The 13,465-nt window shown below is 28.8% G+C and overlaps 3 protein-coding genes across 3 annotated transcripts in view; 1 reads left to right on the top strand and 2 right to left on the bottom strand.

Moving 5' to 3' along the window:
- Positions 1-13,465, bottom strand: part of LOC122510573 (ATP-dependent RNA helicase abstrakt) — a 276,756-nt gene that overhangs the window by 79,425 nt on the left and 183,866 nt on the right. The gene's annotated exons all lie outside the window — the stretch shown is intronic.
- LOC122510575 (trypsin-1-like) lies at positions 526-13,172 on the top strand. The gene is made up of 6 exons (XM_043625338.1): positions 526-694; positions 1,519-1,595; positions 1,676-1,764; positions 7,350-7,608; positions 12,570-12,722; positions 12,874-13,172. Exons 1-6 carry the CDS (start codon positions 658-660, stop codon positions 13,021-13,023), a joined length of 765 nt encoding a protein of 254 aa, XP_043481273.1. The 5' UTR covers positions 526-657; the 3' UTR covers positions 13,024-13,172.
- On the bottom strand, positions 8,115-10,925 carry LOC122510576. The gene is made up of 3 exons (XM_043625339.1): positions 10,403-10,925; positions 9,894-10,145; positions 8,115-9,751 (listed from the first exon to the last, which is right to left on the bottom strand). Exons 1-3 carry the CDS (start codon positions 10,580-10,582, stop codon positions 9,431-9,433), a joined length of 753 nt encoding a protein of 250 aa, XP_043481274.1. The 5' UTR covers positions 10,583-10,925; the 3' UTR covers positions 8,115-9,430.

The raw sequence follows: 13,465 nt of genomic DNA, 5'->3' as shown, positions 1-13,465 counted from the left end.
AATTATAGTTTTCATTTAAATATAACTTTAAAATGTTCAAAATGTAGAAAATTAAATTCATTACGCTTACGCCGGATCGTAGGACATATATAGCCAATGTAATTTAAATGGGCTATATGCCCTTCTACTATCCGGCGGTTCAATTATACCTAATTATTATTCATTAATTATTATTATTATTATACTAATTTTAATATAATAATAGGTAATATTGATGCTAATAATAAACAATTATATTAATAATAATAAAAAATCAGTTAAAAAGTTCAGAATCAAGCAGAATGTGATCACTGAACACCAAGAGAAAATATTTCCTCCTTCAGTATATTGACATTTCCTTAAACAATTTTTGAAAATTTATTATCAATGCTCCTTCATCAGCCAAATTCGAAAATTTTTTCCTTTTTTTGAAAAAACGTCTTCTTATCAAATTTTAATACTGATAAAAAATCCACTGATAAGGACATAAAGTGGGAAGAATTAAAAACTTGTAATTTTACTTCGTTATCGTTTTAGAATAGAAACCGGAACAACAATAATATAATGTTAAAAGCTTGAAAAATATTCAATACTTTTTTTATTTTAGTTTTAACGCACCTAGTGTAAGCAACGTATCTATATAAACATTATATAATTTTAAAAAAATTTAAAAAAAGCATGTCAAATATTTTACTTTTTATTGCAATATTAACACGTGAGTATTTATATAAAAAATTTAAATTATAAATATATATAAATATATATATACTTTTATGTTTTTAATTAGTATATGTGACGTTCTTGAATTTTGTCGTTATTTTTTTTCCTGTTCTAAACTGTTGTATCACAACAAAATACATTTAATTGATTTTTCCTTTAAGTTAGAATAATTTTTCAATATTGACATGAAATAGTGTTAAAAATGAAAAATTGTTTCAAATTTTAAACGGAAAAAATTTTCTATATGGTATTTTCTAAAGTTTAAATTGCATTTTTTAATTTAAATATTTTACTCAATGTTACGAACTTATTTATAGTTTATATTATTATCAGATTAATGCATAACATTATTTTTTCTATATGTAAACTATAGTTTGTAAAGCCTTCTAAAACTGAATATTCAATTTAATAAAAATAATAGTAACAATAATAAAATAAAAAACACCAATAATAAAAAATAAATAATAAGAATGGTGCTTGAAATAATATTAATATAATCATATTTAATTTTGATAATAATAGTAATCATAATAATTTATTTATTTACACATTTATACGGCTTACAAAAAGACAGAAATCCCCTTTCGCACTAAGAATACGAATAATAATAATATTTATAATAAATTTAATAATTAATTTAATTCAAGAAAAAAGCATGACTTAATTTTTCAATTAAGTTGAAAACATTTTCTTTGAACGAAAGTATAATTATGAAAATTTATTTTGTTTCTTAAATTATTATGATTTAAATTTACAAGTTGAAATTAATTTCTCCTATTTTTAAAACTTTTATTTACTGAGTGAAAAAATATTTTTCAGTACAATTGTTAAGTGTTCTTTGTCAAAGGCGAATAATTGGTGGAGAGGATATTAATATTTCGTTAGTTCCATACATGGTGAGATTTTTCATCAAAGATTTTCTTTTCTATATTCGATTTAGATGAAAATAAATTTTATTTGCTTTTATATATTCCAGCTCTCCTTTATGTTAAACGGTAGACATGTTTGTGGAGCTGCAGTGATTAGTCGAAAATGGGGAATTACAGCAGCACATTGTGCAACAGCGTAAGTAATTTTTTAATTAACTTCCAGATTTGTCAAACATTAACAACATTTTAATTCAACATCAAAATTTTTATTTCGTTTCACTAGACATTTTAATTTTATTTCATATTTCATTTCAATTTCATTTTATTTCAAATTTTTATTCCAATTCTCTGGATTTTTCAATTTTATTTATTTATTGTCCTTATGAAAAACAATTGTTTCGATTTTTTAAAATTTGTATTTCAAATATTTCGATTATTATTTTTGTCTCAAATTTGTTTTCTAATTTGTGTTTTAATGTTCATTACAAATATATTTAGTTTTTATATTTAATAATTGTATGTTTTAGGCCTTTTTAACGCACTTAATTAAAAAGAAAAATGGTTCTGAGATAAAAATTATTAAATCAACTGGCCTTAAAATAATTTATATTTTAATGTTCGATTTTATTTTAATCTTCACTTCGATTAATTTTATTTTATTTTGTAAAATTTTTCTAAACCCTCACAATTGATTGAAATATTAATAATTAATCGTGTAAATAATGAGTAGGTACACACTAAAAAAAAGTTTTACTTTCAGCCTCTTTTTGAGGCTGAATTTAAGATGTAAACGGAGTCAGCCCCGTTAAACAAGGACAGACTTATGTGAAATACATGGGCTGAATTTAAGGTGTAAACGGAGTCAGACTTTTTTTCCTGTGTAATAATAACAATAATAATAATAATAATAATAATAATAATAATAATAATAATAATAATAATAATAATAATAATAAAACCGATGGTAAAGCTCGGTTGGCGGAACTCGTGGCTTGCGATCACAGAGGTTAAGCACCATTTGAGCGCGGTTACTGCTTGGATGGGTGACCCTCTGTAAATATCGCTACAGTCTCGGTTTTTTCGCTGATCGAGATATATCAAACGGGAGGTTTGACGCCCTAGGCTATGTTTGTGCATTTGTGATGGCTATCCAAATGTACATTCATGACTCGACGTCAATAAACCGGTTGTACTCGGGAAGTGGGTTTTCTGCAGTTTTCCTCTCCCCTGGCCAAATGTCCAGGCGAATGCGAGTACTCCTAACCTAAGTCGGCTGCAGCCGCAAAAGTAGGGACCCCAAAGAGTTTGTGAGTTAGGAAAGTTTAGTAGTGATGAGATTATAGTATGTTGAGGAGATTGTAAAGACCCGAAAGGATATACAATGAAATCATAATTTACTTTACTTTAATAATAATAATAATAATATTCAAAGGAAATGAATTTATCATTCGGTATTAATAATGTTAAAGATGGAATAAGTTAACAATCACTCTGAATCAATTTTTCTAAGCTTCTTAAATTTCATGTATCGACAGCACCGCTCGTATCCCACCATGCTACCGTTTTTTCTGAGTTCTTTGATAATTTTGAAATTATTAATTAATTTCGAAAATATTTTTCAAATTAAGCAGGTTTCTGTATTCAGGCAACGGTGCTGTCGATACATGAAATTTAAGAAGCTTAGAAAAATTGATTCGAAGTGATTGTTAACTTCTTCCATCTTTAATAATAATAATAACTATCAAGAATAATAATATGAGACGGAAAGTATTTTTAGGGGTTAAATAAAATATAAAAAATAATTAATTTTACTTTCCTCACCCAGCGCGGCCGGATTCAAAGCTGCTGGGGCTCTAATTTGGCGAAAAATAAATATATAAAAATATGCGGACGCCAGTTAATTTACACAAATTAACAAAGATCAATAATAATTAAATAAAAACGAGCAAAATATCACAGGGAGGGAAACGTCAGTGAATCCACAAAACAACATAAAAATAAAACTTAGCGACTTCCAGGAAATAAGATATTTATTCAAAAGAATGAATTTAACCACGAAGTAGTATAAGGAGACCTCACGCGGGTTTAAAATCAGCCTGCATTTGGGGGATCAGAGTTATGAGTGTTCTCACAACGTTCAGAGGTTGCGCCTCTGTGGTGGAAATTTGGTATTAAAATATCGTCTGCTTAAAACTTATTCTGTACTTTACATTTTCTCCGCATGAGCGCGCTGCTTCTGAACGTTGTGCAGATTACATTTTCTCATAGTAACTCTGATCCCCCAAAATGATGCTGATTTTTGTCACTATAACTATTGGCGTTGGGTCTCCTTATACTACTTCATGAATTTAACACTTATCACTTACTTTTTAGTCCGTCGAATATCGACTCTCTTGTCGAACCAAAAATACAAATTAAATATACACGGAGAGACCCACATTCGTAAAAATTACTAAAAATGGTTGCAATGACCGGAAATAAGGGGACTTTTAGCATAATGTGCTACAGAATTAGATAAATTTACAAAAGAAATAGATAAATTTGCTACATTGAAATAGCAAGTTTTAATATTTTGTGTAAGAGTTGTAAATGTAGCAAAAATTGATTATAGTTTTCTCTAATTTAATTAGACAAAATCTGACAAATGAAAACATTTTCCACTAAAACCTACGATCCACTGTAGTAATTTTTGGTGAGCAAGTGTGGCTAGCGAGTGCAGTCATATGGCGCCTGCATTTCTATTGGTTGCTAACTTCGTCAATCTCCGTAAATGAGCCGATGCCATCCGATCATTGACAGTGACTATGTTTCGCGTATGTAAAATAAATTTGGATATTATCTACAATAATTAAATATAAAGTGAATCGTAGGTCGTTCGTTATCTCAGAAATTGACCATTATAAATTAATAAACTTTGCATTTATTCCTGTCCCAAGAACTATGTCTTATAATAAGTTGTTAAAAGTAAACTGCTTTCTCGTAAGTGCTGTAAATTTTCATCATTCATTATATAAGGAAACAAAGATGTATACTTTCAGTGAAATTCGTTGTCGTGCGTGCAATTGTGTATTAGTGTATTAATTAACCGCGTCTATACATATAAGTGAAATAAACAGGTGTGTGTCTTCAAATATTTATCCAACAAATATATAAGTGTGTGTGTGTGTGTCTGTGTATGTAAAAATCCTTCCAGTTCATCTCCATTAGTCAAGAATTGACGGGAAACCGGCGACAAAAATCCGTATTTTTTCTTTCGCTCTTTCTTTCTGCATTTACAAACGACTGTACTAATTTTACGTACACAATGCTTCTGAGTTTACTACAGTTATTTGGAACTATTGGACGAAATAGTAAGAAACTTTGCTAATTTAGTGAACATTTGTCGGGATTAGTGACTTAGTGTAGAAAATAGTAAAAAATACAAAAAGTCCCCTTATTTCCGGTGGTTGCAATGTGAAAATAGTAAATTCTAGTGTGATTTTATACAAAAATTAGTAATCTCGGTCTCTCCGTGTAATGTCGATCAATTCCTTCGTGCAAACGATCTGAATATAAAATTTCACACAATCTAATATAATTATTACACACAGATCATACTCAAACAATAGTCGGAACAAAGAGTGAGGATATGGCCTTTTTCAATTTTTGTCAATGCGGCCATCGATCAAAATTACCGCGCTTGGGTCGATTTTTAACGCAGGAGCGAATAATTACTTTCGCAACCCCTTTTCCTAATTTTAGGATATTCGACTGACTTTTTGAGAAGGAACGTAACGTGAAAATAATTCTCCCGTTACAAATAAATAGTAGAGGAGAACGGGGCGAGGCAGCCAACGGGGTGAGGCAGCCAATTGCTTCTTATTTCTGCATAATTTTTTCAAATCGTGCGCTATTGATAATGTAGACTGCTTATGGTAGTTTACTTTAGTTGCTAACAAATGGGCATTATTGCTGCAGCAGTTTACACTGTTAGAAAAGAATTGAAAATTCAACAACTTTTCAATTACATAAGTTATTGAATTTTAAATCAATTCAGCTTGAATTGAAAATTAAAGAACTTGAAGTGAATATTAATTGGTTTGTAATTGAAAATACAAACGCAGTTATTGAAAATTCATTACTGTTATTGAAAATTCAATACTGTTATTTAAATTTTTTTTTTTTGAAATGTTTGTCACATCTGGTTTGGAAAATTTCTACAATTTCTTAGAAGTTTTTGACAAAAGGTCCTTTTAGCGTCAGTTGCTTTACAGCATTTGCCATAGGAACTATACATCCGCGCGTGAAACTCTTCTTGTTTTTACAGTGTTTGAAATAAAAAATGAGTGTTTAAAATTTAATTCAAAATAAATATGTTATAATATTATATTTTATTATTATTTATTGAACCGCAATAGTGAATTTTTAATCTACTTGTGTACATCAGTTAATTTCGACGAATTTCAATTTCTAGGGATAAGTAATTTTATTGTTAGTGTAATTATGATTAATATAATATTGATACTATTTTATTATTGTTCTTCATAATTGTTTGTTATGGTTTGTGAAAAATATTTTGTTAAATAGTTTTGTAATCAAACATATTTTGTGAAATAAAACGAATCTCTATAAACTACAATTATTTTCTTCAATCTTGGTAAATATTCATCATTAATTGTAAAATTCACAGAAAAGAAGAAATTTTTGTGAATTTTCTCTAAAAAAATTTTTACAGTGTATGTACCTATACACAATACTGGTCAAACTTACTTAATTTTCAATTTCATATTATTGAATTTTCAATTCTATATTATTGAACTTTCAATTCCATGTTATTGAATGTTCAATTTCATGTTATTGAATTTTCAATTCCATGTTATTGAATTTTCAGTTCCATGTTATTGAATTTTCAATCACAGTTGCTATTGAATATTCAACTAAAAATTCAATGACACGGATTGATATGGACTTCACTTACATGTTATTGAAAATTCATATAGATATTTCTAACAGTGTAGTAGTGACAGTATCATTTATGAAAACAGACTTTTGGATGTAACTTTTCTAAGAGTTATTTTGGTGATTTTAGTTAATAGAGTTACATGAATAAAATTCTTGTAAACTGATTTTTAATGCAGAATTTAGTGCTGAAGACGATGGTATTAATGAAATTGCGATATTTTTAATATTACGGGTTTTGTGTATGTTTTCTTAAAAAAGTACTCGTGGGGTTAGGCAGCCAACACTAAATTTTTCGTCTTTTTGTGTTGATTTTATTGGTTCTTCTAAATGTTTTCTCTTTTTTTCCTACTCCAATACATTTTAAACTTAACATTGAATTTTATAAACCATTTTTTAAGAATAACAAATTTATATTTCCTTAAAATGTTAAATTTAATTTAATTAATTTTATTATTATAATATTATTCAAATGTAAATTTTTGAAGTTTACTAACAAAATAAAAGTAAGTTAAGGACAACTACCTTGTTATGTTTCACTAATTTTAACTTTAAGTTGTGTTTTTTTAACTATTAAAATAGTTGGCCGCCTCACCCCACGTTTTTTCAAATATGACAAAATGTGGTCCTTTGGGAAAAGGGTTGTAGAAATTTTTAAGTGCAACCTACGTCAAAATGTTCTATGGCGATTTTTTAGCCAATTAGACAAGCTTTCTAACGCGATATTAAAATTGAAAAAACCTATTTAAATAACTGCCTCGCAAACCAAAATGTGCCGTCTTTACTGCCTCGCCCCGTTCTCCTCTACATAAATAATAATTAATATTTTTATTTTTTGAATAGATATCGTCGGGATCCATATAAAGAAGTGACAATCCGAAGTGGGAGCTCATTAGTCGACGAAGGTGGAGTGATCCACAAAATTACAAAAATTATATGGCACGAAAAATACGAAACCACCGATAATCATGACGATATTGCTGTATTTAAAGTGAAGCCAATTTTCAAATTTAGTTCAGTAACACAACCCTTGAATTTACCGGCAAAAGGAGTTCCTTTCAAAAGTGATTGGGGCGTTGTTACAGGCTGGGGATATTTTATGGTAAACAAAAAAAATGTTATTAAAAATTTTGTTTCAATTATTCAAAAAAGAAGTTAAACACTGAAATGGCGGGTTTCGTACACTAATTATTAGATCCTTTGGTACCAAAAAATTTTTTTAAATAAATTTTTTGTGATCAGACTGTAAAAATACACTAGTATGACAAGTTTTAGCTCGTTAGGTCAAATAATGTATAAGTTAGGGGAAAATAGTACCCAGTAAACGAAAACTAATTGAAATGAATTAAAAAGAATTCACAAAGAGCTTTCGTGAATCCCGCTTTGTGACAAATACGAATTGGAGCCATGATGCAATTTTCCTGAATTCGTGAAACTGTATTGAACTTCCGAACCTTCTATCCGTACCAATTCACTGGACAAGTTTTGAGCCTTTAATTTTTTTTCAATTCGTTAGCACGAATTCAATGCATTCCTTGGCCATTTCTTTCGAATGCGAATTCGTTTGGACAGATTGGTACATATTAAATTAAATTCAATTGAATATACAAAGAGCTTGAGTGAATCCCGCTTTGTGACAAATACGAATTGGAGCCTACCAAAAATGTTAATTCGTTTCAATTCATTTGAATTAGTTTTTTTTTACTGGGTACATTAAGCAGCTAGTGGGTAAAGCGTATCATTTATTTTCTCGACTGATGTTTGCACCACAAGTTGTAGGCGAGGGCGCCCTCGCCTACAACTCGTGCTGCAAACATCAGTCGAGAAAATAAATGGCTTACCCACGTAGCGCTTACGATACTTTTTATTCCAAAGGCACAAAAACTAACTTCCCTAAACTTAGTTATGGTACAGACTAGTTGACCGATATACATTGAAATGTATAAGCCTGTTCTGTCGCGCGGGGGGGTTCGGGGGGTCTCCCCCGACCACAAAAAACCAACTCAAAATAATAATAAAAAACTTTGACATTTTTAAAAATGGCAAGCTATAATACGCCAAGTTAGCGGACGCATGGGGGGGGCGAAGCTCCCCGAAACCTGGTGGCGTACTTAGTAGTATTAATAAAAATAATAATAATATTCACACAAAAAAACAACTAAGAACTTGATATGGTATAAATTAAACATTATGAAATGTCAAAAATATTTATTTTTTAATAAACTTTTTTTACAAACAATTAAATGCATAGTAATACTACAGAAAATTATAATTAATGTTTAGTCTGTGTTGATAATTTGTATTTATCGTTTAAAATAAAAAATTAACTGTCTTAAACATGAAAAATTGACTGATACATTTCGAAAACCTTAAATAAAGTAGAATTTAAAGTTTTAAATCAGTCTTTCGAGTTTCAACAATGTCACAGATATTTATATTGTAATAAATTTTTTTACGAACAATTAAACATTTAGTAATTATATATAAAATTATAACTAATGTCGAGACAACGTTGATAATTTGTAATTATCGTTTAAAATAAAAAGTTAACTGTCTTAAACATAAACAATTGACTGATGGATTTCGTTAACGTTAAATAAAGTAGAATTTAAAATATTAAATCAGTCTTTCGAGTTTTAGCATTGTTAAAAATATTTATATTGTAATAAACTCTTTTTTACAAACAATTAAACACTTAGTAATTATTTATAAAATTGTAATTAATGTCGAGACAATGTTGATAAATTGTAATTATCGCTTAAAATAAAAAATTAGCTGTCTTAAACATAAACAATTGACTGATAGATTTCGAGAACGTTAAATTACATTTTAACGAGTATTAGGCAGTGTTACCATAGTTTACTGAAAATTAATCGTAACATTGCAATTTTGAAAGTTTAAATTTTTATCTTTTAGCAACTTTTTTAGTGAAGATTCTGAAGACAAGAGTTTGGTGATGCACTATTTTCAGAATGATCTGAAGTTGATGGCAAGTTAATAGCATTGCAGTAAAGCGAGCTAATTTTTCTCTTATTTCCCAGTGACTCCTCTATATAGCCTTCAGCAACTGTACTGCTTTTCCACCCGCCATGCCTTTTTAAAACTGTCAAATCAGCACCCGCATCAACCAATATGGTGGCTGAACTTCTTCTAAAACTGTGACCCGTGTATTCTTTAGGATCAGGTAGTTGTAGAAATTCGACAATTTTTTGCAGAGTGCTAGCAAATTTGTTTTTTCCTATAGCCTATAAAGTATTATTTTTCTTATTATTTTGTTGTTTGTATTTTTATTTATTTATATTTTATATTTATTTATATTATTTTATTTATTAAATTTTTTATTTTATATTTTGTTTACTATTGTTTACTATTATTTATTATTGTTACCTGTACGGTGCATTTTCCATTTTGAAAGTTCAAGAAGAATCTATCCTCAGTAGCAAGTTTCGGACGGAGTTTCGAATAGTTTTCCACGTACTTACAAAATTCACCAGTAATAGTCAATGACCTTGGCATCATATTTTTTGTCACTGGGACAATAACATGATAAATTTCTCCTTGCTTTTTCACATGTTCAACTTTAACTTTAACCAATTCGTCGCTTCGCAGAGCACCGAATATCCCAAAGATCATGATAACCTGTAAATAAGTATTATTTTATTATTAATAAAAGGCGTTATTTTTGTAATTACAATTTTTTTTATTTGTTGTATTATTTATTAGAGACTTTGAAACTTTTTAATCAATTGTTAATATTAATAACTTATTTTATTTTATGTTGATATTTTACATTTATTATTTACACAATTTTATTTTTTATTATTTTATATTATTTATTATTAAATTTTTTTTTGTACAGAAGAATAAAAATATCTATAAGAAAAACTTAAACTTACCTTTTTATCTAAATGTTGATTATCAGGAAAAACATTTAGATAGTTCTCTATTTCATCCGTGGTAAATACCTTTGACTTTTTGGATAAATAGCCATGGGATTTTTTCTTTAAAAACGCGAGTATTGCGAGAAACTTCTCTACGTTAATTTTCTCATTTAAATTGATCATTGACTTGACCATAGAATAATGAGACCACAATGTCGGTGGCTTATACTTATCCGCCAAGTTTTTGAAATATGCGAGGAGAACTGTTTCACTTGTTTCGTGCACATTATTAGAATTTTTCCACTTTACAAAGGACGCATACGACGCCTCGTAATTTTTTTTTATTTTTCAGGCAGAATGTCTCCTCGCGCTTCTTCTGCCATTTCGGCAATTTCTTTTGGCACATTAGGATTCATTTTTTTTTTAAAGATTTAATTATGGGAATAAATAATACGACGAACACCGAACACGAGAAAGCCGAGAAAGGTAGGCAGCCATTTGCAATTGTGTGAGAGAAGGTTAGGTACGCGGCATCACGTGACTATATCTGTCTTCTTTTATCTCACTAGCTCCTCCGACGGCCGCAAGCGGCCGTCTACGGTGCTAGTTTTTATATGTCCATTGTCCAAGTCCATTATTTCATTAATAATAATATTCAAATTTTTTCAGTTAATAATTTGCTTATTTATATTTGAAATGTTGACGTTTTTTTTGACAATGCAAAATAAGATTTATTATGAGTACTTTCTCTTAACAAAAATAAAATTTATATATTCGCGCTCTTTTTAAATAACATACGACTGCAGCGCCACCTTCACATGTACAAACAATTTTAAAAACACCCTTCTATTAAGATTTTACATTCTCATTGCCCATTCTTTACTTCGATACTTTTCGATACATTCGACCTTTCCACTCCATGTCTTTTTTAAGAAAGGATGGTTCAGAATGTATTACCCGTTTCATATTACTTTGACCCTACCGAAACTCGATACAACGTTAGTCAAGAGTAATAAAATAGAGCCATTTTTGATGTGACCTTGCTTTTTTACACAGTATTTTTCCTCTAGAGAGAACAAGAATTCAATTTTTACCGGCAGAGAAAAATGAGTTCTTTTACGTCCTCTTTCGACGCATAAAAAAGCACCATTTTCGTGCCTGTGGGATAAAAAAATTGTTCACTGAGAAAACTGGAGTATTCGACTAAACATCTGGAGGGACAAATCGTTGATATTTGAGAGTTAGCTATTGGATAACAATCTAAATGTTCAAATACACCATTGACAGATATTCGTGCCATTTCTCTAACAGAGGGACAAATTAACCATCTTGAGAAATCCCTTCCTTATCCGGCGCGAAATGAATAAATATGGCAACCTAACCCCTAAATTAAATACATAAAATGTCAGAAAAATAATTTCGCGCGCATCAGATCGTACACATTTTCTGCGCAACTTTTAACCCTCAGATATAATGGGAGAGAATATACAAGTAGATTTCCATTATCAATTCAAAATTTATTTTAGAAGGACTATTTAACTCTCTTCATAAGCAAAGGAAACATACACTTTTTGAACCTCTGAATTTGACTCTCCAGTTTTCTCAGTGTTCAAAAAGTTTTTAGTTTCTCCTTGACAACGCTATGGCCATTATTACATAGCAAGTTCTCTATATTCTTTCTGTAATCTACGTGTGAAAATACATATCTGTACCAAATTTGAGCTCTCTAGGTCAAATAGTTTAGCCGCTAGAAAAAAAATAGAAACAAATTTTAGAACGAAAAGTAGAAATAAAATTAAAAGAAAAAATATTTGATTAAAATCTAGAAGAAAAGTTAGAAATAAAATTAATACAGAAAAAATTACGATATTAATCTATATGGAAGAAAAATTAGAAATAAATCTATGAGTAAAATGAAAAGCAAATTTAGAAAAAACTTAGAAACCAATCTAGAAGAAAAATTAAAAATAAAAGTAAAAGAAAAAAAATGAAATTCAAGTCTAGAGGAAAAATTAGAAACAAATTTAGAAGAAAAATCGAAAACAAAGCTAGGAGAAAATTTAGAAACAAAACTACAAAAAAAAATTAAAAACAAATTCAGAAAAAATCTATAAATATTATCAAGAAAAATATTTTTCTAAGTAACAAAAGAAATTCTAATAAAAGTTAATAATACTTTTAGGCAGACAATCCCGTAGTGGCGAGGCAATTACAATATCTCAGAGTACCAAAAGTGAGTATGGAGGACTGTTTAGAAGATTACAAAGGACTCTTTAAAGTTCACGTAGGTGATGTCTGTTATGGCTTCAGGCAAGGTGGAAAAGACAGTTGCCGGGTACGTTTAATATTACTATTTTCAAAGTACATAAAGCAAACAAAGTTAAAAGAAAAATTGTTTACATATTTAGACAATATCTTTTTTCAATGTCATCACTTTTTAGTTAATTGAATAAAAAAATGGTTCTTAAAAATTTTGTCGATCATAGGGCGACTCAGGAGGTCCATTAGTAAACGATGACAAAATACTCATTGGAATAACATCATGGGGCAGGGGATGTGCGGAAAGATTTTCACCAGGTCTCTATATCGACACACTTTTTTATCGTAGTTGGATTAAATTACACACTGGAGTATGATTGAAAATAACTACAAAATATTTTGCAATACAAAAAGCTAAAAAAGGGCTTTTTTTATTAAGTACAGAAAACGGTTTTAACAAGAAGCAAATAGAAACTACAAATTGTAAACTTGGAATTTTTTTGAGTTAACTATAAAGAAATTTATTTCACATCCAAAGAAATGTTTTCTTTAAACCAAATATGATTTATTTGAATTTATTCAAAGAACAATTATATTCGAAGAATAATTTTATTTGAACTCTTTGTTCGAAGAATTATTTTACCCGAATTTGAATTTATTATTCAAAATATAATTTTATTTGAATTCGAAATTTTTGTTTCAAATAAATTTTATTTGAATTATTCAAATAAAAATTTTATCTGTGCGAAATAAAATTTTTATTAAAAACAAACAAACAATTTATTAGATTAAATAGAAGTCAAATATATCTTTTTTCTG

The sequence above is a fragment of the Leptopilina heterotoma genome, unplaced genomic scaffold (assembly GCF_015476425.1).
Source record: "Leptopilina heterotoma isolate Lh14 unplaced genomic scaffold, ASM1547642v1 Lhet_70, whole genome shotgun sequence".
Taxonomy (NCBI): domain Eukaryota; kingdom Metazoa; phylum Arthropoda; class Insecta; order Hymenoptera; family Figitidae; genus Leptopilina; species Leptopilina heterotoma.
Note: the sequence above shows the minus strand (reverse complement) of the source record. Positions and strands in the feature narration are given on the sequence as shown.

Bases quoted from the DNA above. Each gene is read 5' to 3' on its own strand.
- LOC122510576 (XM_043625339.1), bottom strand. From the start codon at position 10,582: ATGGTCAAGTCAATGATCAATTTAAATGAGAAAATTAACGTAGAGAAG. The intron at 10,146-10,402 runs GTAAGTTTAAGT...ACTTATTTACAG, and splicing joins ATCAACATTTAGATAAAAAG to GTTATCATGATCTTTGGGAT. The intron at 9,752-9,893 runs GTAACAATAATA...AATACTTTATAG, and splicing joins ATGGAAAATGCACCGTACAG to GCTATAGGAAAAAACAAATT.
- LOC122510575 (XM_043625338.1), top strand. From the start codon at position 658: ATGTCAAATATTTTACTTTTTATTGCAATATTAACAC. The intron at 1,596-1,675 runs GTGAGATTTTTC...TATATATTCCAG, and splicing joins TTTCGTTAGTTCCATACATG to CTCTCCTTTATGTTAAACGG. The intron at 7,609-12,569 runs GTAAACAAAAAA...TAATACTTTTAG, and splicing joins CAGGCTGGGGATATTTTATG to GCAGACAATCCCGTAGTGGC.